Source organism: Oryx dammah, unplaced genomic scaffold, assembly GCF_014754425.2.
Source record: "Oryx dammah isolate SB20612 unplaced genomic scaffold, SCBI_Odam_1.1 HiC_scaffold_27, whole genome shotgun sequence".
Taxonomy (NCBI): Eukaryota; Metazoa; Chordata; class Mammalia; order Artiodactyla; family Bovidae; genus Oryx; species Oryx dammah.
The window spans coordinates 44,259,425-44,287,399 of record NW_024070211.1 but is presented as its reverse complement, the minus strand read 5'-3'; the positions used below and the strand labels follow the sequence as shown (position 1 = coordinate 44,287,399).

Genomic DNA, 27,975 nt, shown 5'->3' with positions numbered 1-27,975 from the left:
TAAATTCCTTTAAAAATAATATATATGTAGGTCTAAATATGATGCAAAGTTCTTTACACTACCCTACAGCTTTAGTTATTGCTTTAAGAGATGGTGAGGGCTGCCCTGGTGGCTCAGAGGTTAAAGTGTCTGCCCACAATGCGGGAGACCTGGGTTCAATCCGTGGGTCAGGAAGATTCCCTGGAGAAGGAAATGACAACCCACTCCAGTAGTCTTGCCTGGAGAATCCCATGGATGGAGGAGCCTGGTGGGCTACAGTCCATGGGGTTGCAGAGCGATTTCACTTTCACTTTAAGAGATGGTGAGAATCATAAGTGATACAATTGTTACCATAAATTTAAACTGTTTTACAATATTTGCTGTAATAATAATGGTATCATATGTAACAACTCCGTTACAGTCGAACATCATAGATAAAAGTCAGTTCATTTCTGAAGCTAAATATTAACTATAAATTTTTATCCATAATTCCAGTTGCTACTGCCTGGAATTTTGCTAACAGAGCGAAATTTCTTCAATTTGAAAGTATTAAAGAAAACTATCCCATATATTAATTATATGACTCAATAAACCTGAAAAGATTGTTTTAAAATAATCTATCAAATCTTTTCAAGGACCACAATGACTGGGAACAGGATAATTTGGCATTTCCGGCAATAGAAGACAAATGATGTCAAAATCTTGATGATAAAAATATAGAGATCATGCTGAAATAAAGGGAAGACATATTTCATGAAGTAAATACATAATAATTGTGAATCATGTGTCCGTTTATTTGATTCAAAAATCACTAGAGTGTGGTAGAAGATCCAGACGTGCAACAACAATGATTAACTTGAGCTGTTTTTATTTTGATATATGTATTTTAAACCCACTTGGAAAACACTTGGTTAGGACGATAACCCCTAACGTTTTCTAGAAGGCGGGGTTCCTCTTTCTTCAGCAACTTGGTCCGGGTGTCGTGGGCGTGTTCGGAGTCGAATCTGCCGGAATCCCGCCTCGGGTCTCCCTGTTTCTCGCCGCCCGACCGCAGGGCTGACCACCGCACGGCCCCAGCGGCCCAGGCCACGCCCTCAGCGGCCCAGGCCACGCCCCCAGCGGCCCAGGCCACGCCCGGGCGACCTATTCGCTCGCAAGTCCCGCGGGCGCCCCGGCCCACCCCTCTGTCCCTCGGGTGCGCCAGGCTGAGACGCTGAAGAAGAGCGCGGAACTGAGACGTGGTTCCCGGGCGGAGGCACCATGTTGGACTTCGCGATCTTCGCTGTTACCTTCCTGCTGGCGTTGGTGGGAGCGGTGCTCTACCTTTACCCGGTAACCCCCGTCCCGGCCCTCACGGGCTCTGGCCGCCGCCCGCATCCACGTCGCGCAGCCCGCAGCGGGCCGCAGGGAACGGGCCCCGGGGGAGGGCTCCAGCTCCCGCTGCCGCTCTGCCCCGCTCTCGGAGCACGTGACGCCTCGCAGGCGCGCGCGGCCGGCGCTGAAGACAGAGCAGGGCGGGAGGCTCGACCACCCTCGGACGCCGAGAGACGCACGGACGGAGGCTCGGCGAAGCGGGCGCGGCCGCAGCCGCAGGGGCCTGAGGGCTGGTTCGAGGGTCCGGCCTCCCTGTCCTCGCCGCGCCGCTGTGGAGGGCGGGGCCGCAGTGGTTTGGTGGCTTTCGAGCATTAACTGTGCCCACTCCACTTCCATTTTCTAGTGTGTCTGAGAGGAAACTCCAGGCTGCTCGTCGCCTTTATCCATTCTCAAGGATTTTCCCCCAGTGTTTCTTTTGTCGCCTGCTTTTCCGTCTGCCTTTCGACTTTCATTCCTGAAATCTAAAGTCCTTAAGGTCCGGATCGAGTCTTGTTCCTCTTGGGCCTCACATGCTAAAGGGGTCGTGGAAGGAGCATACAGCCAAGTGCTGAATCTCTAAATCTCCTTCTGACCTTTCTCTGCTTACCTTCTTCAGCCTCAAAAGATGCTTCTGAAAACAAAGAAGCTAATGGATGAGGAATCATCTACAAAGCAAGGTGGTGGTTTTGTAGAAAAAGTTGTAAAGCAACAGAATAATGGCAAGCACATCACTGATATTGACAGAACACCTTAAATATTCTTGCTGGTAAATGAATTTGATTGGAGTGTTAGAACTACCCAATCTGGAACTTTCAGTGTGTCTTTATTTTCTGAGAAATAGCCTTGTGGGTCAGGAGAGTGAGGGAGTTAGGGAAACGAGATTTCCAGACAACTCACTTGAAATTCATGAAAGTAAAATAAGACTAGGCAGCAAGCTGTGTTTTCCCTCAGGTGTTTTCCTTCAACTGTGTGGCATCAGGGCAGCTGACAGAATGTTGGATTTAATTAGCGTTTGTGTTTTGCTAGGTACTTTTGAGAATAAGAAACAGGGCAAGAGAGTGATTAAAAGGGACAATGGAATCTGAGCTGGATGGCTGGAAAATGAGTATAGGAGTAAGTGGGTTAACAATCTGTTTGGGGTAAAAATAGTTTTTGGAGTCAAGATATTAAAAATAGAAGGAGAAATAGGAGGTGCTTGGAGATTTGGAAGCTTGATGTTAAAACTCCAGGAATGGTAAAGTTACTGCTAATGTCAAGGCCTAGTGCAACCATAGGAATGAACGGCTGAGATCAGGTGGGGTTTTGAGTTGGGGACAGATGGGTCAGGAAAGAAGACAAACTTCTGTAGGAATAAAAAGTCTAGGGGATGAAGGAAGACCTGGGGATGGTCGTCTTGGGCTTAGTGTGGTATCTAATATATGTAAGGGAAAATGTCATGATAACATTCTGGATGGTCTCAAGGAAGATGATAGTGGTGAGGCTGTGATGATCAGATTGCAGTTCTGCTGGGGTTTGCGAGGGGCGTGCCAGGTGTGGGGATTGAGCTCATTATTTTAGCTGTTCCAGAGTTGTGAGTGTAATGAAGCACAGGGGAGTGTTTTGCCTGGTATTTTGGGGCTCACTCTTCGCTTCTCATATTGAAACATGGAGTCCGGTGTGGGAGCCATTTATCCAGAGCACACAAGAGTTCTGAGGCTCTCTCTGTACGCCTTCTGTTGGAGCTGTAGACCTGTGATTAGGGCGGAGGGGAGCGGTTGTACTTAGTATTTGCATAGAGGTTCTTTACTTGTGCCTGTCAGTAGTTTGGGGCAAATATCTCACCATTTCTGTCATAATGCTTTTCAGTGAGCTCGTTCAAATATTCAAAGACATCAGTTCAGGTCAGTCGGTCATGTGCCACTCTTTGTGACCCTGTGGACTGCAGCACACAAGGCTTCCCTGTCCATCACTAACTCCCGGAGCTTACTCAGACTCATGTCCATCGCATCAGTGATACCATCCAACCATCTCGTCCTCTGTAGTCTCCTTCTCTGCCTGCCTTCAATCTTCCCCAGCATCAGGGTCTTTTCCAGTGAGTCACTTCTTTGCATCAGGTGGCTAAAGGATTGGAGTTTCAGCTTCAACATCAGTCCTTCCAATGAATATTCAGGACTGATTTCCTTTAGGATGGACTGGTTGGATCTCCTTGCAGTCCAAGGGACTCTCAAGAGTCTTTTCCAACACCACAGTTCAAAAGCATCAATTTTTAGATGCTCAGCTTTCTTCATAGTCCAACTCTCACATCCATACATGACTACTGGAAAAATCATAGCTTTGACTAGATGGACCTTTGTTGGTAAAGTAATGTCTCTGTTTGTATTTATTTTTATGGGAAAAAAATTCAGAATTGATATTCTCTTTGCGTTTGTTGTATACCCTGTTTCCTGGGTGCCACATGAGTCTCTCTCTTTGTCTCTTTCTGTTTAAATTCTTTTATTTACTGCAGTGCATCATTTTCCATAATTTCTTGAGGGAGTGTGCATGAAAAGTTTTTCGAAATCTTGCTTGTTTGAAAATCTATCTTTTCTAGCTTCACACTTCAATGATAGCTTGGCATGGTATAAAACTGTAGGTTGGAAACAGTTTTCGCTTAAGATTATCAGGGATGCCACCCACCAACCTGTTGTTCCTGAATCTGGAATCTTAAGGTCTCTTTCCAGAAGGATGGCAGTCACAAGAATGATGTCTAATGGATCTGTATACTGACTTTTTGCTTATTGTTAAAGTCTTGCATCTTACTCTGCCTTTGTGGTTACAAGTACAAATCTGATTGCTTCCTGTGGGAATCCTCCTTTGCAGACCCCAGAGGAGGCCTCTCAAGGTCAACTAATCACTGCTCCAACAACTAACACTTCCAAGAAAACTGGTCAGATTATTCATCCACTATTGCCTCCTCTCCCATTCTCTTTATCCTTATTTTGTCCTTTTTTATTTCTTCACTTTCATTTTGTGGGATTTCAAGAAGAGATCACTGATGAGTGTTGTCAATCTATCATATTTGAAGAGGAGTCAGGAAGCTTGCTTCAGTCATTAATAACTTCAACCTAGAAAAGAAGTAGGGTCTTTTTTTTTTTTTAAGTATCACTGACTTTAATTATGGAGTTCCTTCCATTCTTTTCCCCACTTTTTATACATTAAAATTGACGAGTTTCCATTGTTGATGAGACTGGAGGACAAACTCTTACATTGTAGGTTTCATTGTCATCAGTTAAATGCAAGTTGCACATACTATTGTATAGATAGTATTCTTGTAGTATGTAGTAGAAACTGTAAAACTCCTTCGTTAGTACTGTTGAACTTAGTGTATCTCTTGGCATACATAATCCAAAGGAGGAAAAAAGTAAAATTGTACAGTGATTTTCATGGCACTACCTGTAACAATGAGAAAATGAAAGAAATAGCCTAGATGTTTTACAACCTATGGTAGGAACATGATTATGCAGTTCTGAATATGTGATGGAAGACAGTTTAAACTTTAAATGTTCAAATAAATAACTATTTATTTATATAATGTTAAGTAATGGCACCCCACTCCAGTACTCTTGCCTGGAAAATCCCATGGATGGAGGAGCCTGGAATGCTGCAGTCCATGGGGTCGCTGAGGGTCAGGCACGACTGAGCCACTTCACTTTCACTTTTCTCTTTCATGCATTGGAGAAGGAAATGGCAACCCTCTCCAGTGTTCTTGCCTGAAGAATCCCAGGGACGGGGGAGCCTGATGGGCTGCCGTCTATGGGGTCACACAGAGTCCGACACGACTGAAGCGACTTAGCAGCAGCAGCAGCAGCAGCAGCAGGGGGAGAAAGGGGCAGAATGCCAAACTCTGATTAATAACTAGTTAAAATCATAGACAAAATTCAGAGTTGGTTCCAAAGTTGAATATTTTAGGTTATTTTTTCTATAGATATTTAGCTAATTTAAAAATTATGAGAAGTCTTATTTTAAAAGTGATATGCTTGTTTTAAAATAAAATAAAAATGCTAACCTCTAAATACAGTAACCATAAACCCAATACAAAATTGTAAAAAATTAAAATTCCCCCCAACTTTTTTATAGTTCATTCTTCAGAGGTTGTCACTTTAACAATTTGGTATAAATTATTTTGTTACTTATTTGTATACCAGGTGATCTCTCTGACTGTATGACTCTGATAATGATAACTACATTAAAGCAAAAGATAAATGTGTGTGTGTGCTCACTTGTGCAATCATGGCGACCCAGACTCTTTGTGACCCCATGGACTGTAGCCTGCCAGTCCCCTCTGCCCATGGAATTGTCCAGGCAAGAATACTGGCATGGTTTGCTATTCCCTGCTCTAGGGGCTCTTCCCGACCCAGGGGTCAAACCCGAGTCTCCTGTGTCTCCTGCACTGGCAGGTGGATTCCTTGAAAGTGAAAGTTGCTCAGTCGTGTCCGACTCTTTGCGACCTCATGGACTATACAGTCCAAGGAATTCTCCAGGCCAAAATACTGGAGTTGGTAGTCTTTCCCTTCTCCAGGGGATCTTCCCAACCCAGAGATTGAACCCAGGTCTTTTGCATTGCAGGCGGATTCTTTACCAGCTGAGCAACAAGGGAAGGCGGGCGGATTCCTTACACTAACCTGGGAAGGCCTAAAAGATGAATATCACTTTGTATTTTGACAAATTCTTTGACTTGAAAGAGGAGAACTATTTTAGGAATGACACTATTATAATTATGACATTAAATTTTTTGAAAGCCAAGCCAGATGAGACCATTTATAGTCTCAGAACAAAGAAAAATGTACTTGGTTTTATATATTAATTGATATATAATGGATGTTAAATTCTTCAGACACCTTAGTTTAATTGACAGAGAGGAGGAATATTAGGATAATTCTTTTCAGTATGAAGAATCCAGTTTTTTTTATTTTAATAGATAAATAATCTCTGAAATTCAACCAAATTGAATAACCGTCATTTAAGGTCCTGCACATGTCTTGGCAAAACACATCTGACTTATGGGATATATGATCATTCATTATACTAAATTATTTAAATGTTTTTCCCTAAGGCTTCCAGACAGGCTGCAGGAATTCCAGGCATTACTCCAACAGAAGAAAAGTAAGTTGGCTTTTTGGCTTTTTTAAATCAGGTAAAGTCAGCTCTTAATTTTTGGATAAAAACTAAACCATATCTCTAGATTGCTCAGTTTATTTAGTCGCTTTGTTTTCTTTAAACTTGTGTTTGGGCATACCACCTAAACTTTGTTAATAAATGAAAGGAAGCCTGTATAAATCAAAACCTTTAATTTTTTTCACTTCCCCTAGCCAGAGAGTGTTGAAAATAGAAAGATAGGATGAAGATGGAATAAGAAAAAATTGCCATAGCTGATTTAAATTCGCCTGTGATTTAATAGCCAGTGGTGGCATCCATTGCTGTCTCAGAATGAAGTGCTGCAAAACTGGATCGTTTTCCAGTGTCTAAGTCAGATGTTCTTGTGCAGCTTTGTTGATGTGAAGTGTTAAGAATTCTCAAAATATCAGACAAATGCATATCTAAATGTGGCTACCAAAAGTGAGAAGTCAAATATAATAGAGTTTTGGATTTTGCAGTAATTTGATTTTCATTTATCTTTGTTTTCATCTGTTGACACAGTTAATTCAGAATCAACTAGTATTTTTGTTTTTCTGATTCTTCCATATTAAATTATTTTGTCAAATATTGTTCTTTTTTCAGAGATGGTAATCTTCCAGATATTGTGAACAGTGGAAGTCTGCACGAGTTCCTGGTTAATCTGCATGAGAGATACGGGCCTGTGGTCTCTTTCTGGTTTGGCAGGCGCCTTGTGGTTAGTTTGGGCACTGTTGATGTACTAAAGCAGCATATCAACCCCAATAAGACTCGTAAGTCTGATTGTCTTTCTAATTAGCTGATCCTTATCTTTTAAGAATAGATGTCTATAGATGAAGGTCCATACACTGCTCTTAGGAATAGCTAACATTCATTAAATATATTATATGTCACATTGTGCTGAAGTCTCTATATTAATCACCTCACTTCACTTAAGACACAGTATTTTTAAACGATCATTTTCTTCCTTCAATTTATAGATATATATGAAAAATACCCCAGTGCAAATGCCAACAGGATTTTTTTTTGAACCTGAAAAAATAGTTCAGGGGTACATCTGAAAGAGTAAAGGTGTAAGAGCATTTGGGCTTCCCAGGAGGCTCAGTGGTAAAGAATCCACCTGCTACTTCAGGAGATGTGGGTTTGATTCTTGGATGAGGAAGATTCCCTGGAATAGGAAATGGCAACTCTAGTATTCTTGCCTGGGACATGAAGTGAGGCTGTCTGGGTTGAGTCTGTGCTCTTAATCACTAAGTTTCCGCAACGTGGAAGGCTGTCTCTGTTAGGAAATACAAAGATGAGTAAAACCAGACATGGCCTCTGCTCCTGTGGAATTTATAGTTCAGTGGTGGCGAGTTGGGAGCTTATAAATGGTATTTGAATGATTAGGAGAGTGAACTGAGAGATGTACTCTGAAAGAAGGGACTGTAGTTCTTTGCAAAATCTGACAGATTTTTCTGTCTTTTGCTGGTAAAAAAAATGTTAACAGCTATTAAAAAAAACAAAAACCTCAAATATTTAACAGTGAGTATCTCTTGTGTGGTGAGATTTAGATGAATTTATTTTCTTAGTATCTTACTGTGTTGTTTTAATTGTTTAAAATGACAGTGTATTTGTGTATGTGTGAAAACAATATAGTCATTAAAGAAACACATAAAAGTGAAGGAGAAAAGAAAAGGTTTTGGACTCAGCTAAATAGTTTTAACTGTAATACTCGACAGTTACACATACAACATCAATTTTGTCTTAAAATTGGTGGAGTGAGTTCTTTTACAAAGATACATGCTGTCATGCTGTGGAAAATTTATTTGAGTATTAATGGTTTACAGTGGAATTCCCAATTTACTAGGTATTGTTTTGTTGGCAATTTTTATTGTCTCTTGAACTGTTCACATTTAGAAAAGACAAAGGAGTTATGAAAAAAAAAGTTCCTGCCCTCTCTGCTATAGTCCCATACCTTTCTGAACTCTGTTCTTTTGCTGTAGTTTTTTTTTTTTTGAGTGATTACTTTGACTTAGAAATGTTTAATCATGTCTGTTTCAGTGGACCCTTTTGAAACCATGCTGAAGTCATTATTAAGGTATCAGTCTGATAGTGGGAACGTGAGCGAAAATCACATGAGGAAAAAATTGTACGAAAATGGTGTGACTAATTGTCTGCGGAGTAATTTTGCTCTCCTGCTAAAGGTAAACTAGTTTGATCTGGATTTCTGTTTTACAGATAATAATATATGGATCTTCCTTGATTTACAATCAGGTTAGGTCCAGATAAACCCATCTTGAACTAAAAAAAAATCATAAGTTGAAAATGCATTTAAATACACTTAACCTACTGGACATCATAACTTAGTAGCCTAGCCTGCTTTGTATGCACTCAGAACACTTAAGCTAGCCTGCAGTTGGGCAGAATCATCTAAAACTAAGCCTTGTTTTATAATCGAGTGTTGAATAGCTCATGTAGTTTATTGAATACTGTACAGAAAGTGAAAACCAGATGGTTGTCTGGGGACAGAATGTTTGTATGCTTAAGGGCTGTTAGCTCTCATGATCACGAATGTGGCTGACTCAACTGTGGCTGCTGTTGCACCCAGCGTTATGAGAGTATTGCACCTCCTATCACTCACCCAGGAGAAGATCAAAATAAAAAAAAATCAGAGTATAGTTTCTTTTGAATGTCTATTGCTTTTCTGCCCTGTTGAAAGTTGAAAAATTTTATGTTGGAGACCATCTGTATATTTTGGCTATTAGTGTGTCTTTGTCTTTGGTATTCTTACCTTCTTTCTCAGCTGATTTTTGATTCTGAAACAGAAACAAAAGCAAAACAATTTTAACACCTAGACTTCCTGTGTAAGTTGAAATGATGGGAGTGAAGAAAAACTGAAGAAAGTTTTTTTAAATAAAACCTTATGTTTCTTTACTTTTTAAAATAATTTATTTTTTAATTGAAGGATAATTGCTTTACAGAACTTTGTTGTTTTCTGTCAAACCTCAACATGAATCAGCCATAGGTATACATATATCCCCTCCCGTTTGAAGCTCCCTCCCACCTCCCTCCCCATCCCACCCCTCTAGGTTGATACAGAGCCCCTGTTTGAGTTTCCTGAGCCATACAGCAAATTCCCGTTGGCTATCTATTTTATATATGGTAGTATAAGTTTCCATGTTACTCTTTCCATACATCTCACCCTCTCCTCCCCTCTGCCCATGTCTGTAAGTCTATTCTCTGTCTGTTTCTCCATTGCTGCCCTGTAAATAAGTTCTTCAGTACCATTTTTCTAGATTCCGTACATATGTGTTAGAATACAATATCTACCTTTCTCTTTCTGACTTACTTCATTCTGTATAATAGGAGAACCTGAAGAAATTTTTAGAGCAGTGTTGTATCAATAGATCTGTTCTTTATTTTCAGACCCAACTCAAAACCAGCAGCACGTAGAATCTTTACTTGTGGCATGCAGACTCTGCATCTCAAAGTTATTTATTTATTGTATTTTTTATGTAGCTTCTTGGGAAATAGCAATATGGTATGGAGCAGAGACACTTAAGTTTGGAGGAAAGGCTTTCAATCTTATTTCTGTCATTTCGTATCTGCATGGTTGACCTTTGTGAGTTTTTATTGCCTGTGCTGTGCAGTATATGGGATCTTAATTCCTTGACCAGGGATTGAACCCATGCCCCCTGCATTAGAAGTGCAGAGTCTTAACCACTGGACCACCAAGAAAGTCCTATTGCCTTATCTTAAATTGAGGATAATATTAATAGCATCCATATTACAAATTGGCTGTGAGGATTATATGAGATCATGATGTAAAATTCCTAACATCAAGTCTTACAACACAGTACTCAAAAAAATACCTTTCCTTCCTCTGCTTGAGGTTTTCCTGCTCGCCCCACTCCTTGTGTTTTTCTTGCTCCTCTGAAACTGTATCTCCTTGTTAATGCTTCCAGTTTATCTAATGTGTTACTTCTTTCATGCAAGGTTTTAATAGTTGATGGACCTAAATCTGTCCCATTTGGAAGGTTACATGGGAGTCCTTTCTGTTCTATATAGAATAAACCCACATACACTCACAAGTACACAAATACATCTCACCGTCTCTCACATTACATAGAATAAATAATTTTAAAAATCATGGAAAATTTAAATAAAAATAGAATACTATAACACACATCCATATGCTCATCACTAAACTTTGTAACAGTTATCAAATTCAATGCAGTCTTATTTTATCTTTCCCCTACTTAACTCCCCTGTTTTCCTTCTGGGTTGTATTTAAGCAGATTCCAGACATCATATAATGAGGACATGCCTTTTCCAAGGACTTAACAGGATTTAGCATGTAGTAGCTACTTGGTCTGTTTTCTTTGACCTTAAATATGTTCATTCCTTCTAAAATTGTTCAAAACTGCACATTCTAAGCACTTTTGTGACTTTTTTGAGTTGTAGAATAGTTGATAATTCTTAAGAGGATACCATTTTGATTCATCCTACAGTATCTACTTTTTAAAAATTATATTTGATAAATGCTTAATGCCATTTTCCCCCCTTATTCTCCAATTCTGTTTGGAACTCACACTTTACATTCAAGATTTGAGACTGGCTTGAGTCTGGCTGAAATCTCAAACTCACTGGATTCCAAGTGAGTTTACTGTAAGCATTAATTAATATGTTGGCTCCTCTCTGCAGTTGTGCTTCCGAAAAGAAACTGAACAAGGCTTTTACTCATAGCTGCTGATTAGTCTTTCTTCTTTCCACTTCACTTTTCTCACTGATAGCCACTATTCACAGGGCCATCAGGAGATTTGTATATCTAATGTCTACCTTCTCATCGTTGTCAGTACTATTCAGTATTATTATGTTCTCTGGACCTTTCAGGCTGCCTGCTTGGGTTGTCATAGCTGGTCCTGTCACACCCGATTGTCCTCCTGAAAGCAGTTATGTTACCTTTGTCTAAGCATTCATGAATCAGAATCTATCTGTTTAAATACCTTACATTTGTCCATAAGAATCTTGGTATATAATTGTATATCTCCAGGGAATTTTACCCATTTTCTCTTTGCTTTGCTTCTAGTGATTATGCTTTTCAGTACTTTTTATTGTGAAAAGCTATAATTAGTCTTTCTTCTCTGCTTTAAGTAATTCAAACTTCTTTAATCTTTTATCATAGGCTCTATTTCCCAAATGTTCAATCTTTTCTATTGTTTATCTGTATTGTGTTTTTTTTCCTTCTCCAGTCTGATCAAAGGCAAATCAAAGTGGAAATTATTTCCCAATTTAGACGTTTCTTACCATCATATTTTCAAGCTTTGGCACATAGACTGTGTCCATACATGAGAAATGTGTTTCAGGCTTATATTGTCAACCCCTTAGCACAAGCCAGTTACTTAGCTTATTCATTAGTCAGAAATACCAATTAATATTTAATCAGCAAGAACATGATTGAAGAGGACGTGGTCTGAGCATCCTCCTCCTCCCTACCAGTGGTTTTCTGTAGAACAGGGGTGTTTACCAGAGTTATCAGTCCAAAGTAAGTTAATTTCATAATGACACAACAAACCTTTTCCCTTTTTTTTTTTGATCTAGATCTGAGTTCTGTGTTCTGACTCTTCTCTAACCCTCTCAAACCTCATCCTGTAAGTTCTGGCTCCTTCCTGCCCTGACTGTCTCTGCTCCAAAGCTGTGTGTGAACCTGCACTCTAATTCTATGAGTGTAATTTCTGTCTTCAGTGCTTCAACTCCATATGCTCCTATGACTTTTAAGTTAAACTATGATTTAACAAATATTTCTGGATCTTAGAATTTATGATAGTTTACAGAATCCTCTTAGTTGACAGTTCAGTAGTTGTATGTTAATAGCCGAAATTATTGAACTCATTGATTTAACACTGTCTGATGAAGCTCAACAGATTGTTAGCATTCCCATCTAATGTACATAACCAAGATTTATAAACCAAAATTCATAAGCAAATTCAAGATTCATAAACTAAATGGGCTTCCCTGGTGGCTCAGGCGGTAAAGCGTCTGCCTGCAGTGCAGGAGACCTGGGTTCGATCCCTGAGTTGGGAAGATCCCCTGGAGAAGGAAATGGCAACCCACTCCAATAACTCTTGTCTGGAAAATTCCATGGGCTGAGGAGCCTGGTAGGCTACAGTCCGTGGGATCACAAAGAGTCAGACACGACTGAGCGACTTCCTCCTTCCTCAAACTAAATGAGATGCACATAAGCTTCTGGCAGATGTACTAGCTTTGTGACTAGAGTATACACCTATATAAATCATATCTAATATTTGCATTGTATTGTAGAATACTGTGCGAAACAAATGGATGAGCAGATCATAATACAGTTCTGTGATACAAATGATAGTATTGATAATAAAATTTTTATGGCCAAGGCTTAAAAGAGGGTAAGAAAAAGACTTTCCCAGCATAGATTGAAAACATTTAATCTGTTTGTTACATAATCAGCAATGATCTGGTACTAGGGGGAGATATTCACAATTAAATTCTCTGATAAGCCTCATGTTGTCCAAATAGGTTTTTAGGATACCATTTGGAGCCCAGGTTTGGTGTTTGGGAGTACCATTTTCAGGTTTTTTCTTTTTTTAGTGTGTAATATTTCACAGAAGAAAGGTCACCAGAAAACTGTTGAGTACTCATCACTTAGAACTGGAAAAAGATATATCCTGGACTTCATTTAAAAACCAGCTAGGCACAAAGCTCTTTATTAAAAAAAAAATAAGATATAAGCCCCAATAGAAACATGGCTAAAAAAGTGAACATGCAGTACTTCATGGAAAACATGTAGAGGCCATTAAATTTGAAACTTATCTGGAACCTATCAATAATTAGCATGAAATAAACCAATTAAAGTAGTGTTGGGATTTTTTTACCTGTTAGACTGACAGAGATTTTATAAAATGACAACACTTAGTACTATCCAAGGTATGGGAAATGGGCATTTTGCTGGTAAGAGTATAAGTTGATATATGCTTCCCCCAGTGCAGTGTGGTAAAAGCTTAAAAAATGACTTCTTAACTCAGAAATCTCATCTCAAAAGAAGCATTGTTTATTGAGGCAGAAATTAGAAAATACTTAAATGTCCAGTAGTAGAGGATTATTTGAATCATAAATCCTTGGAGTGGATGAGAATGAAAACGCTAAGGAAGATGGCAAAGACATTTATTTACTGACATGGGGAGATGGCTTTAAGGTGATATATTAGTTTGCTAGGGCTAGCGTAACAAAGTACCACAGACTTGGTGGCTTAAACGACAGAAATGTATTGTCTCGCAGTTCTGGAGGCTGTTGGTCCAGGATTCCGGTGTCAGCAGAGTTGGTTCCTTCTGAGAGCCTTGAGGAAAAGTCTGTTTCATGCCTCGTTCCTAGTTGCTGGTAGTTTGCTGACCATTTTGTACATTTATCACCTCAGTCTCTGCCTTCTTGTTTATAATGAGGTCTCCCTGTGTGTGTTTATGTTTGTGTGTGTGTGTGTGTCAGTGTCCAAATTTCCCCTTTTTATAAGAACATAGTCATATTGTGTTAAGGCCTTTAATACACAACCAAAATACAAAACACAGTAAATTGACAGCAATAAAATATGGTATTTCATTTGCACTACACTAAGACATTGATATACCAAGGAAAATGAAAGGGAAAAAAAAACAGAGCAAAATGAAATAATGTAAGAGACTGGTAAGGACTAAGCGTATATGAAAATGACAGACTCAACAATAACAGAAGAAAAGGCAATTTCTTTGTAACATCATATTGCCAAAGAATAAAAATGTATGGGTTGAACTGTGCCCCCTCAAAAAAAAGATCCTGAAGTTCTAACCCCCCTAGTGCCTGTGAATGTGACCTGACCTGGGCCTTATGTTAAGGCCTTAATGTGCACATCTTAAATTATCTGCAGAGAACCTATTCCCAGATCAGGTCACATTCACAGGCACTAGGGGGGTTAGAACTTCAGGATCTTTTTTTTGAGGGGGGCACAGTTCAACCCATAACAGATCATAAGTGAAAAAACCAATATACAGAACAGTTCGTAGAGAATTATTACATTGTTCAAAGTATACCTCTATACACACACATATGTACACATATACATAGATACACTATAGAAAAACATGAAAAGCTGTATAGAAGAATGTTATCTGTAATTATCACTGCTGGATTGTAGGGTGATATAAATTAATCTCTGTATTTTCATTTATGTTATTTTTTATTAGTTATTATTTTCTACATATTAATTTTCTTTTACACTAACCTGTGTTAGTATCCAAAAAAACACAGTGAACCTCTTGACTATCAGTGATAGTCTTAATATTCATTAAATGTTCATTAGAAACAGAGCTTAATAATGTTGTTTTTGTTGTTCAGTCTCTAAGTCATGTCTGACTCCTTGCAACCCTATGGACTACAGCACTTCAGACTTCCCTGTCCTTCATATCTCCTGGAGTTTGCTCAGATTCATGTCCATTGAGTTCATGATGCTATCTAACCTTCTCATCCTCTGCCTCCCTCTTTTCCTCCTGCCCTCAGTCTTTCCCAGCCCCAGGGTCTTTTCCAATGAGTCGGCTCTTCGCATCAGGTGGCCAAAGTATGGGAACTTCAGCTTCAGCATCAGTCCTTACAACGAATATTCAGGGTTGATTTCCTTTAGGATTGGTTGGTTTGATCTCCTTGCTGCCTAAGGGACTCTCAAGTGTCTTCTTCAGCACCACATTTCGAAAGCATCAATACTTCATGGTGAATAGAAAGGGAAAAAGTGGCAGAAGCAGTGACATTTTCTTTTCTTGTGCTCCAAAATCACTACAGTGATTGCAGCCATGAAATCAAAAGACACCTTGGAAAGAAAGTTATGATAAACCTAGAGAGCATATTTAAAAGCAGAGACATTACTTTGCCAACAAAGGTCCATATAGTCAAAGCTATGGTTTTTCCAGTGGTTATGTATGGATGTGAGAGGTGGACCATAAAAGAACGTTGAGTACCAAAGAATTGATGCTTTCAGACTGTGGTGCTGGAGAAGACTCTTGAGAGTCCCTTGGACTGCAAGGAGATCCAACTAGTCAATCCTAAAGGAGATCAACCATGAATATTCATTAGGACTGATGCTGAAGTTGAAGCTCCAATACTTTGGCCACCTGATGCGAAGAGCTGACTGATTGGAAAAGACCCTGATGCTGGAAAAGATTGAGGGCATGAGGAGAAGAGGGCAACAGAGGATGAGATGGTAGGGTGGCTTCACCAACTCAATGGACATGAGTTTGAGCAAACTCAGGGAGATGGTAAAGGACAGGGAAGCCTGGTGTGCTTCAGTCCATGAGGTTGCAAGGAGTTGAATGTGGCTTAGCAACTGAACAAGTTCAACAAGCTTGTTTTGATGAACAGATACTAATTTTAGTGTAGTCTGACTTTTTTTTTTTTTTTGCTTTTATGTTTACTGCATTTTAAATCTTATATAAAACGTCTTTAACCTATTGTCATGAATATATTCATTTAAGGTTTGTTCTCAGAGTTGTCATATTTATCTTTCAAACTTTGATCTATAATCTGTTTAGTGTTTATTACTGTTCGAAGAACGATGAAGGGATTAACATTTTTTTCCTATATGATTATCCAGTTGATCCAGCATAACTTATTGAAAAGATCATTCTTTTTCCATTGTACTGTAATATTCCCTTTATCATAAACCAGGTAACTGTATAGGTCACTTGATGTATGTACAGTTTTGTTGGCTGGAGAAAAGTCTGCTACCTACAAATTGTGAGTTATGTTTTATTTGGGGACCGTAGTGGGAACAATAGCATGGGCAACAGCCTCTCAGATGGCTCTGAGGAACTGTTGTTTAAAAATTTTATTAATTTATTTATCATTGTGCTGGGTCTTCATTGCTGCACTGTCCTTTCCTTAGTTGTGGAGAACTGGGGCTTCTCTCGAGTTGCAGAGTGCAGGCTTCTCACTGTGGTGGCTTCTCTTGTGAAGCATGGGCTCTAGGGAATGTGGGCTCAGTAGTTGCAGCTCCCAGGCTCTAGAGCACAGGCTCAATAGTTGTGTATGGGCTTAGCTACTTCACAGCACATAGAATCTTCCTAGATCAGGGATTGAACCCCTATCTCCTGCTTTGCCAGACAAAATTGTCTGGAGAGGTAAAGGAGAAGCCAGGATATACTCCTGTGTATCCTGAGAAAACTGTATAGTCAAACATCAAAAGACTACTGCTGATCACAAAAACAGGACTTCACAAATTAGTGACTTTAGTGCTTTTCTTCATATGAGAAATTTATTTAAGAGTCTGGGCGCATTAAAATTATTCCTTAGATACACATCTGCTTACCTAGGACCATCTAGTCAAGGCTATGGTTTTTCCAGTGGTCATGTATGGATGTGAGAGTTGGACTATAAAGAAAGCTGAGCACCAAAGAATTGATGCTTTTGAACTGTGTTGTTGGAGAAGACTCTTGAGAGTCCCTTGGACTGCAAGGAGATCCAACCAGTCAATCCTAAAGGAAATCAGTCCTGAATATTCATTGGAAGGACTGATGCTGAAGCTGAAAACTCCAATCCTTTGGCCACCTGATGCGAAGAGCTGACTCATTTAAAAGACCTTGATGCTGGGAAAGATTGAAGGCGAGAGGAGAAAAGGACGACAGAGGACGAGATGGTTGGATGGCATCACCAACTCAATGGACATGAGTTTGGATAAACTCGGGGGGTTGGGATGGACAGGGCGGCCTGTCATGCTGTAGTCCATGGGGTCGCAAAAAGTCAGGCATGATTGAGTGACTGAACTGAGCTGAACTGAACCTAGGACCAGTATCCTGTTTTTCTTCATTCTGAATCCCCTCAGGGCACGCCGTCTTGGGAGGAGGGGCTGCGGTGACTTATGGCTTGATGGCAACATGCCTTGTTTATTGGAATGGTAGGCAACATTCCTTGTCCACAATGTTATGGAATTTTCTAATCCATGAATCTGGAAGAATACCCTCCCACTTTTTGGTTTTTAGTTTTGGTCGTTAGTTTTTCTCAATAATTTTTTCACTTTTAAGAATCTTATATATCTTTTATTAAATCTATTCTTAGATAAGTAGTCGTTTTTTAAAAATACTATCATAAATGGTAGAGTTTTTAAATTTCATTTTCATTTTTTATATATATGGTTGATTTCTGCATATTGATCCTATTTATAGTCATTAACCTTGCCAAATTCCCTTATTAACTCTAACTTTATCATGATATCTGAGCTCTCATTCCCAGAGATGTCTCTTCTCCCAATCTCTTCCTTCCCTGTCTTCTTGGTGTTTCTTGCTTGTCCCAATTGTTTCATTCACCAGCTGCTGCGGCCAATACCTACATCTTTAAATGTTTTCAGCAGAAGTCACCTAGGAACCTGTCTTAGCTGTAGGAATGCTCAGATTTGGGCAAGACAGGGGCAGTCCTTAATGAGAGTTTTCAGGTTAAGACTCACGGCCACACTTTTTTTTACCAAAATGACTGTATTGCTTTCTAGCAATTTGCATTAGGAGTATGTGCTGCTGTTCTCTTAGCTGCTGCTTCTCTGGGATATGGGAATCAGACCAGGTTGTTTAAAATGCCACAGTACTTCCTTACCTCAGAGCGGCTGCTTCTTTCTTCATCAAGCCTTCCCCTAATTGTTTTTTTACTGTATTCCAGAGTTTTTCAGAAGCTGATTCTGACAGGTTAGCTAGCTCATTACTTAATTTGGGGGAGGGATAAAGCCTTGGGGTTCCCTAGATGTCCATTTGCAGTGACCATTTTGGTCAGCAGTGGTGATGTTGCTTTCACTAGAGCTGTTTTCTGCAGTGCTACCATTGAGATGGGGAGAGAAAGGAAATCAAATACTGTTAGGTTAAAACATCAAAGACCTCACTATCTTACCAAGGTCCAGTTGTTCCTGTTGAATAGACACTTCACATTGGGTATTGAGTTTTGGTTAATTGCCAAAGTGCTAAAATGGTTAATGTTAGTTGTTTAGTGGTTTTGCACGTATTTTCATTGTTTTAAAGGCAGAGTGAGATCACCAAAGTCTCACTCCACCATTCTGGAAGTCAGTCCCTCTTCTGGAACTTTTTGAAACAGAATTGTATGGGAAATATAAAGATACAATAAATTTTCAAAATTTATGATAGCGGCATATGTGTGGACCCTTTACCTTATGACAAAACTTTCATAGAGTTGATATGGCAAAGTAGCTTAAATTTGAGTTCCTAACATGAAAGGGTCTACATATATTTTACTTTACAAACCCAGTTACTGTGTTTTGTGATGTAAGTACGATTATTCCTATCACCGCAACCATGAAAAGTGGGAAATGTCATCCCTGTTTAACTTTTGAGACACCTGCACCTTGGAAAAGTCAAGCAAGTTGCTCAAAGTTACCTTGCTTCTAAGAGCCAGAAGTAAACCCAGGATTTTTTGACTCCAAAGCTTTTGATCTTTTTATTACCCATTGTTGGGCTTCCCTGGTGGCTCAGAGGTTAAAGTGTCTGCCTGCAATTCGGGAGACCCGGGTTCAATCCCTGGGTTGGGAAGATCCCCTGAAGAAGGAAATGGCAACCCACTCCAGTATTCTTCCCTGGAAAATCCTATGGATGGAGGAGCCTGGTGGGCTACAGTCCCTGGGGTCACAAAGAGTTGGACACGACTGAGCAACTTCACTTTCACTTTCTTTACACATTGTGTTTTGTTCCACAAGGGATTTGATAAATATTCAGTGGATGAAGGAATGACAAAGAGACCCTGAGAGATTTCCGTCACAGAAGCTCATCTAAGACTTTCATACATTTGTATACTTATTGTTTACTAGATCACAGCTACTCTGTGGTGAATCTTCACTATTTTTAATTTGATACTAAGACTCTAATATTGAAAGTTCCTTTAGGTTCAAGATTTTCCCAGCCTTTAAATGACTTGTATTTTCTGTTCTTATTGTTGTGGTTGTTTTGTTTCACATATCAGCCTTTTGACAGCTAGGGATGTAATTATTGGTAGAGCCAGTGTTAGTCTGACAGATGAAGTAAACACCTGAATGCTTGCCTTAGTTACAGAATTGAACTCTGTGTAATGAATCTACTTGATGGAATTCTCTAAGATTTAGTAGGAGGGAATAGAAAGTCATTGTGGTTTTCTGTTCTGTTTCAGCTTTCAGAGGAATTATTGGATAAATGGCTATCGTACCCAGAGTCCCAGCATGTCCCACTCTGCCAGCATATGCTTGGCTTTGCTATGAAGTCTGTTACACAGATGGTAATGGGCAGTACATTTGAAGATGAACAGGAAGTCATTCGCTTCCAGAAGAATCATGGCACAGTAAGTCTAGGGCCAAATTTAAGTTTACTCTTTCATCAGATTGGATACTTGAGGAATGTAGACCTCGCCTCTTAAGAAGTTTTAAGATTCTGTAGAACAGAGTGTCCTTGTTTGTGGCTAAAAACAATGTAAGAAGGATAATTGTTGCCTTTTTAAAAAATTTAAGAATTACCTTTTTAAGCAGTTACCTTTTGAAACTTAAAAAATGACTAAAACAATTGTCTTGAATACTTAGCAAGTATGTCAGGAGTTCCCTGGTGGCCCAGTGGTTAGGATTCTGGGCTTCCACTGCTGTGGCCTGGATTCAGTCCCCGATTGAGGAACTGAGATCCTGCAAGTTGTGTGGCATGGTAGAAACAAGTATGTTATAATGATAATTTCTAGGATAAAGAGAAAAACTGCACTTAGTAGCACTAGACTGTATCCTGTACTGAAAGAAATTAAACTTGATGGAGCATTAAAGTACTAATGAAATGAATATGATTTGAAAAAAGGATAATTCAATTGAAGATTGAGTTACTATTTGCTTTTTTCTGGACTCTCATATGGACTTTATTATTCTCTATTTTTACCAGTCTCAACATTATATTAATTTGTTTTGAATTGTACTTAAGTCATTTATTTCACTGAAGTTTTGGATCTCTGATCAATTATTTCTTATTTTCTTCAAATCTACAAAAACAGGTTAAATAATCAATGCAATGCATGTAAAACAAAATCACTAGCAACTGTGGCTTAGTACTTTGTCACTGTTTAATATTATCCTTTTTCCCATTAAGATGGTTTTATTACTTGTGTTTGATGATTGAAAAATGTCCATTTCTTAGAAAATGTTCACATGTTCAGGAGTGTAAAAATAAAACTGGAAAAAATCACCCTAAATTCCACTTCCTTTAATAAACTGCTCAAGGTATCCAGGTAAAATAAATTGGCTAAAGGATTCCTAAAATGTTTTCCTATTTTAATGAAGAATCAGTTTTTGACTCAGTTGTTGATGTCTGATTTTTTTTCATGTTGATGAGAGAGCATTTTTTAAAAAGTAACTCCACTGTTATTTCTAGGATTTTATTCCAAGCTGCTGATACCTGTTCCTATTCTGGGTATTTTTTTTTAATGTTTTATATATTTATTACACATACAGCATGTGGAATCTTAGTTCCCCAACCAGGGATTGAACTCATGCCCTCCATTGGGAGCTCAGAGTATTAGCCACTGGACCACCAGGGAAGTCTCTTTCTCGGTACTTTTAAGCTGACATTTTTCTTTACTTTTCTTTCCTTAGAATTTCAAAGCAGAAGTCATAATTTCAAATGTACAGAAATGTGGTAACTAGTACTAGGAACTCTCATGATATCCTTTAGCTGTTGTTTACATTTTGCCCCATTTACTTTTTTCATTCAGTATCCGTTTGTCTATCAGTCCATCCTTCCATCCATTCCTCTCCTCCTTACCCAAAACATTTGAGAGTAGACACTTTACTTCTTTCCCCCTAAGTGCTTCAGTTTGTACATCACAAAAACAAGAATATTCTCTCATATAGCAACAAAATAGTCACACTTGGGAAATTTAGCTTTCATACCATATTTTTATCCAAAGCCCATATTCAGATTTCTTTACTTCTAGTGGCAAACCTCTTTAACATGAAATGGTTTTTCAGCTTTTCTTTGTTTCTTGATGTTGACTTTTTTTTTTTAATTAAGTACAGACCAATTATTTTGTAAAATGTCCCTCATTTGGATTTAATTTGACTAGATTCAAATTACATACTTTTGTGTGTGACTAGGTACAAAGTCTCTATTTTTGGCAGGAATCTGGTATTTTTTTTGTTTTAATGTTACTGTCAGTTGTCAGAGGAAAGTTTTCAGACCATAATCATGACCTAAAATCCTGCCGTAAGTGATTTTTAATGTCCTTAATGTCTGAAACTCTAAGGGGGTGCTTTTGTCCAGCTGAGCCACCAGAAGTACTAACTGGGTTGTGAATGCAGAGGCAGCGTCCCTGCACCATGCCTGCTGCTTGGCTGGCCATACTTGGGAGATACCATCGGCTCTAAGATGCATTTCTGTTTCACAGGTGTTAACGTGAAAAAATGTCCATCTCACACCCAGTTGCATACTGTGTTTCTGAAGAGCCCTCCAAAAACATGGTCCTAGCTATTATCCCACCAACATTAGTGTGCTCTTTCCTTGTGTTTTTGACACAGTTATTCATCTTTTAAATATTTGCCTATCTAGTAAGTAAAAAATGATCTTTCATGATTAAAATTTGTAATTCTCTTCTTGTTTGTGAAGTTAAACATTGTTTAATATTTTTGCTGAGCAACTTGTGTTTCTTTTTTGTGGGATGCTTTCTCATGTCCTCTACCTGTATTTCAATCAATGTCTTTCTTTTTCTTACCTAGAGCTTTTAATTTTTTATCTCAATTTTCATTTGCTTTTACTTTTATTTATAGTGTATTTTAAAAGACTTTTTTTTTAAAAAAGCAATTTTAGGTTTACCTGTTTTTGACTGTCAGAGTTGTGTATAGTGAATCTCCAGCCATTAGTCAATTTGAGTTCAGGTTCTCCTAGCCCAGCACTGTTTCCTGATGTAATTTCCACCTGTAAGTCTGCTACAGTAAGACGTGCCTCCCCATTTTCACCTCTCTCTCCAGTCTTGGGGGCTTCAGTTTGCCTAGGGCCCTATTCTATCTCAGAGATCCAAGAAGAGCTGTTGACTTTTTAGTCTGTTCAGCTTTTTTTGTTGGGGTGGAATAGCTAAATTAACTCAACTTTTTCATCATAAATTTTTACCCTGTGCTCTTTGTTGTACTTAGGCACTTCTTTCTCACTTAAAGGGTATTCCTAATATAAACATTAGCTGCACATTTTTACAGTACATTTAGTAGTTTAATTTTTTACATTTAAATAGTCTGAAAGGCATATCTTTGTAAGATAAGACTTAAGGACTCATAACTGTGAATATTTTTAAAATACCTATTTATTTTCTTTTTTCCACAAGTTCTTTCAGAATTTCTCAGTTATCAAAATTTTTCGTGACTAAGTATCCAGTATTGAAATCCTATTGTTTACTCTCTCCAAACTCTAGACTAATTTTTAACCTTTTTCTAGATCTTAGCCAGTGCTTACCAGTTATCATCTTAACTTTATCTTTGAGGTGCAGAACAAAAGGAAAGAGTGAAGTCGAGTGAAGTCGCTCAGTTGTGTCCGGCTGTTTCCAACCCCATGGACTGTAGCCTGAGAGGCTCCTCCGTCCGTGGAATTTTCCAGGCAAGAATACTGGAGTGGGTGGCCATTTCCTTCTCCTGGGATCTTGCTGATCCAGAGATCCCACCCAGGTCTCCCACATTGCAGGCAGACTCTTTACCAACTGAGCCACTAGGAAATCCCTTCCAGTTATCATGGTGAAGTAAAAATTTGGAATTCATCTCAGATGATAAAGAATCTGCCTGCAAAGCAGGAGACCTGGGTTCAATGACTGGGTCGGAAAGATCCGCTGGAGAAGGAAATGACAACCCACTCCAATATTCTTTCCTGGAGAATCCAGTGGACAGAGGAGCCTGGCAGGCTACAGTCCATCAGGTCATAAAGAGTCGGACACGACTGAGCAAATTCCATTCTACCACTTTACAATGAATTTTACTTATCCACCAGTGCCATTGTAATAAAAAACTGAAAATTGACTCTACTGATAGTTCCTCTTCCTTTTCATTCATATTCCTTTGAAAATAAGGAAACTGACTTTTTAGTTATAATTAGTTTGAAAATATTTTGAATGAAATTAGTAAGAGAGATATATATATATATTTTTAGTAAGATATATTTTGTGCCTTATCTTCAAAGACAATGGAATAAATGATTTCCATGTGAAAGGGAGAATTTAACAGTTCTGTTGGTGAGACAGAGGTTCTTCATTTATTAGCTTAGATTGCATGGTATTATTTGGAAAATTTATGTACTAAGTAATAGGTATACTTTCCTATTTTCAGGTTTGGTCTGAGATTGGAAAAGGCTTTCTGGATGGATCACTTGATAAAAGTACAAGTCGGAAAAAACAATATGAAGATGGTAAGTTTTTTCACTCTTAATTTTTAGTAAGGACAAAAGGAAATGTGCCCATTTTTAATAGGGTTATATCTTATTCATGAAGTTATAGGTCATGTGTTTTTTCTTCCTTTTATGTTTTTTCCTATATTTCCTATTATGAAAGTTTTTCTTAAATAAAAGAGAGGGAAAGGCTGTCAATTAGTCAGTAAACTCTAGCACTTGCTCAGAATGAGAGTACTGTAGTGCTGGTACAGCCTACAGGATTAATGGAAAGTGCAAAGGTACAGTCCTGGGAAAGCAATTTAAAAATGCATGTCAAGTAAGAGTTATAAATAATGAGCGAAATTATCTAAAATAAGAAAATACTCATGAATATCTTTGTAGTTGTACTTCTACAAGTAGAAAAACAGAAGAAAATCTAAATATCCAACAATATAGGAATTGCTAAGGAAATAATATCAACATGACAAATGTTATAAAAGTAATGTAACAAAATAAAAAATTCTTGCTATTATAATGTTGAGTAAAAAAATATTTATATATTTTATAAATACATCCACATGACCAGGGGGAGAAAGAATATTCCATGTAGAGGAAAAGTAGTTGGAAAGCCCTTAAGGTAAGATTCTTCCTGATATATTTGAGGTACATCAGGGAACTCTATGGCTGGAGTGAAATGAGTTAGGAGAACAGAAGACCAGAAAGACTGATGGAAGTGGAACAGATTTTGTCTGGCTTTGGTGTGACTGGGCTGCTGTCATCTCTGGGCTCAGAACAGAAGCAGGGAGACTAATTAGGAGGCTACTGCAGGGAACTGGGCAAGAAAAATAATGTGGCTTGGACTAGGTGGAAGGTGGCAGAAAATAGAATATTTTTTTAAAAAAAGAATAAGGGAGAATAATTCTATATTTTGAAAATTAGAACTGCCAACATTGATGGCCAGATTAGATGTGAGGTATGAAAGAAGGAAATACCAAGGTTTTAGACCTGAGTAACTGGAAAATGAAATGCTAGGAAATCAGATGGGACAGATACTATGGAAAGATCCAGTTTTGAAGGGGAAGATCATAGCTTCAGTTTTGGATATGTTATGTTTAGTATACTTCAGACATCTCAGTGGAGATGCTGAGTTGATTGTTTGATACAAGTCTGAAATTCAGGGGAAAGAGGTCCTAACTGGAAATATAAATTTGGGAGTGTTCCATCCGTAGATTGTATTTAAAGCATGAGAATGGTTATCACCAAGGTAATGAGTATAAATAAAGATCTAAGAAAAGGAGTCCTTGACCTTGGGCATTCCATCATTAAAAAATTGGAGAGATGAGAAGGAACTGACAAAGGATCCTTAGAATGAGCAGGCAGTAAAGTGGAAGCAAAGTGTGAAGCCCAGGAGAGTGGATCCTGGGAGCCAAATGAGAGTGTTTCCATCAGGTGCTGTGATAGGTCAAGTAAGATGGGGCCTGAGAAATGATCTCTGGATAATTTTCTTGGAAGTTGGATTAATCTTCTAGGTTATAGAAATTTACTTTTCTGACTGTTTCACCCTTGTTGGAGTTTCTAAATGAGTGATGCTTGATTTGGGAGAAGAATGGAATTAAGAGGACAGAATTTAGAAGGAAGGTGAATAATACCAGCAGAGTGGTATGTGTAAAAGTCCTCTAAGGGGTAGAATCGTTCTACTTCTTGACCTGGGTGTTTGATTTAGTTATTTGTTAAATTGTGCATATATGTTTTATACATTTTGGTACATGTGTTCAAGTTAGCAAAAATTAGAAATATTAGAGTTTAAATTAGCTTTAAAAATTATGTTATTCTCTTAACTGAAAGTTTTACTCTGCACATAGGAACATTGTTGAAATACAAAAAATTGTTCAGTCCTCATAAATGAAAATCTTTTTTGTTTTTCTTCTCTAAGCCCTTATGCAACTGGAATCTATTTTAAAGAAAATCATTAAAGAACGAAAAGGAAGGAACTTCAGTCAGCATATTTTCATTGACTCCTTAGTACAGGGAAGCCTTAATGACCAACAGGTGATGTAATTCTTAAATGTTTATCAAAGGATAATCAGACATGTATAGAGTGTGCTTTTTATTCATTTTAACCCAGATGCCTTCCTAGAATTCAATGGCTTTTTCCTTTTTTATTGTACATCATTCATAAATAGTATTTAGATTTGCTGTCCTGTTATTTAGCTCTTGGAAGCAGCTGTATAGTATCTAATATTTGAGTAAGCAGATATTGAACCAAAGTTCTGTGGTTGTTACAGAGGAGGGCTTGTGTGAGCCTTTTTCGACTAAACAGCTCTACGCACGTGACCAGATGTGGCAGCGTGGCATGTTCCCAGTGTGGATCTGCTGCCCAGCACACCACTGGGCTACTGTGTGTTTGTGGAGTGGAGCCATTGCTGCCACACCTGTTCACTGTAGAAGTCTTCTGCCTCCTCTGTGGATGTAAGTCTGCATAGACAAAAAGTGGATTTCTGGGTGTGTGTGGGTACAGAAATTAAATCACGCTCCAGAACAGTGGCAGGCTCCTCACTCTTGCTGAGCCTTCATTGCTGCACTCAGCCAAGCTAGAAAGATAAGACTGAGCCATGAGCCAGTGATATTACTGGATAAATGTTCACTGTCAAAAATGCAGTGCAGTGTTTAGGTTGGCTTTTACATTATATAGATTTTATTCAAGTGAAAATGTCATAAAGGAATAATATACTTTGTTCCTTCTTAACTCCCAGTGCTATACTGTAGATGATTTTACTAGGTCTAATACAGGGTCTAATACAGGCCACCTTACATGTCACACTATCTAAACTTAGTTTTGTTTCCTAGATCCTAGAAGACACTATGATATTTTCTCTGGCCAGTTGCGTAATAACTGCAAAATGTAAGTATAAACTGATTTCTTTTTGAGATAGATTATAAAATACAGAAAGATAAAGCTATTCTAAGATAAAGGAAATAAGTTTGTGAGATCTCTTTATAATTTCCCTTAGCTCTTATTTTTTATTCCTGTTTGAAATTCACTGCGTGAATCTAGCCACCCCCACTTTTCTTAACCCCAGGTGCTCTGTGCCACCTCTGAACATTGCCATAAATTTCCTGACACAGTTTATGGATTGTGAATCCTAGTTAGTGCCTTTAAAATGAACTGCTGTTGACACCTTTCCAACCAGAGCTGCAAGCTCTTCAGTTTCCTGCTACGGCTTTTCACTTTGACTTCAATCCTGTCTACTATTAATAAGATCTACCAGCAGCAAATATAGGCCACAGAAATCATGATTTAAAAGAACTTCTTGGTGAAATTAAAGGTGATTATTATTTAAAATTCTAAAATGGGTGATACATTTCTAAGCTTTCTTACTGGTTTTGAGTTTATCAGACTACCATTTATTTATACAGTTTTTAAGAATATGTATATCCATAAAATTGTGTTAACAAAAAATGCTAAAGGAAGTATTAAAGCACAAGTTGAAAATCTAAAGAATTTATGTTTACCTGAAGGATTTTGTTCACAACTTTTTCTGTTTAAGAAAATTAAAAAAGGATGAGCACAAATGTGAAGTTCCTGTAAGTTTTTCTTCTTTGTATACTTTTTTGGTATCTAGAGATGTCCCAGATTTTATAGATTAAGTGGAATATAGGTAAGCATGTGTCAAAAATAATGTCTTGAACCTTAAAAAAAAATACTTGTTTAAAAAATGTGTTACTGTTAAAATATCTTTGCTGAAGACCTTCAAAAAAATCTGAATTAGGGACTTCCCTGGTGGTCCAGTGGCTGGACTTCATGCTCCCAATATAAGGGGCCTGGGTTTGATCCCTGGTCAAGGAACTAGATCCCACATGCTGCAGCTAAGACTCAGCAAAGCCAAATAATTAAATAATAATAAATAAATGTTCAAAAAATCTGAATCAGTTGTACTTTGGATATTACAAAAATTGATCATTTCCAAGGTTGACTTAATATTTTAATCTTTTTTGTAGTTTTTGGGGAAAACTTGCCTTTGAGAGGCAAGATCAGCAGGAAACCTTGATTAAAGTCCCTCCTCTGCGACTTAGTAGCCTGAAGCAAGATACTGACCTCTACATTTTTTTTCCTCTTCTAAAATAAGGATGACCTCCAAGGTTTCCAGCTGTA

The 27,975-nt window shown here is 38.3% G+C and overlaps 1 protein-coding gene and 1 non-coding gene across 3 annotated transcripts in view; one reads left to right on the top strand and one right to left on the bottom strand.

Annotated features, from left to right (window-relative positions):
- Window positions 1–1,141: 1,141 nt before the first annotated feature.
- Window positions 1,142–27,975, top strand: part of LOC120854596 (cytochrome P450 20A1) — a 41,601-nt gene continuing 14,767 nt past the window's right edge. The window contains exons 1-8 of one of the 2 annotated variants that reach the window (XM_040228762.1): window positions 1,142–1,311; window positions 6,404–6,453; window positions 7,069–7,235; window positions 8,506–8,648; window positions 19,627–19,794; window positions 23,783–23,861; window positions 25,756–25,871; window positions 26,670–26,724. In XM_040228762.1, the coding sequence (XP_040084696.1) occupies window positions 1,240–1,311; window positions 6,404–6,453; window positions 7,069–7,235; window positions 8,506–8,648; window positions 19,627–19,794; window positions 23,783–23,861; window positions 25,756–25,871; window positions 26,670–26,724 (850 nt within the window). In that variant the 5' untranslated portion in view covers window positions 1,142–1,239. Of the gene's footprint in view, window positions 1,312–1,653; window positions 2,099–6,403; window positions 6,454–7,068; window positions 7,236–8,505; window positions 8,649–19,626; window positions 19,795–23,782; window positions 23,862–25,755; window positions 25,872–26,669; window positions 26,725–27,975 lie in introns of those variants that run through there. The other variant, XM_040228763.1, reaches the window with a different exon arrangement.
- TRNAR-UCU lies at window positions 10,110–10,182 on the bottom strand. The gene has a single exon. It is a non-coding gene; the product is annotated as a tRNA-Arg (tRNA).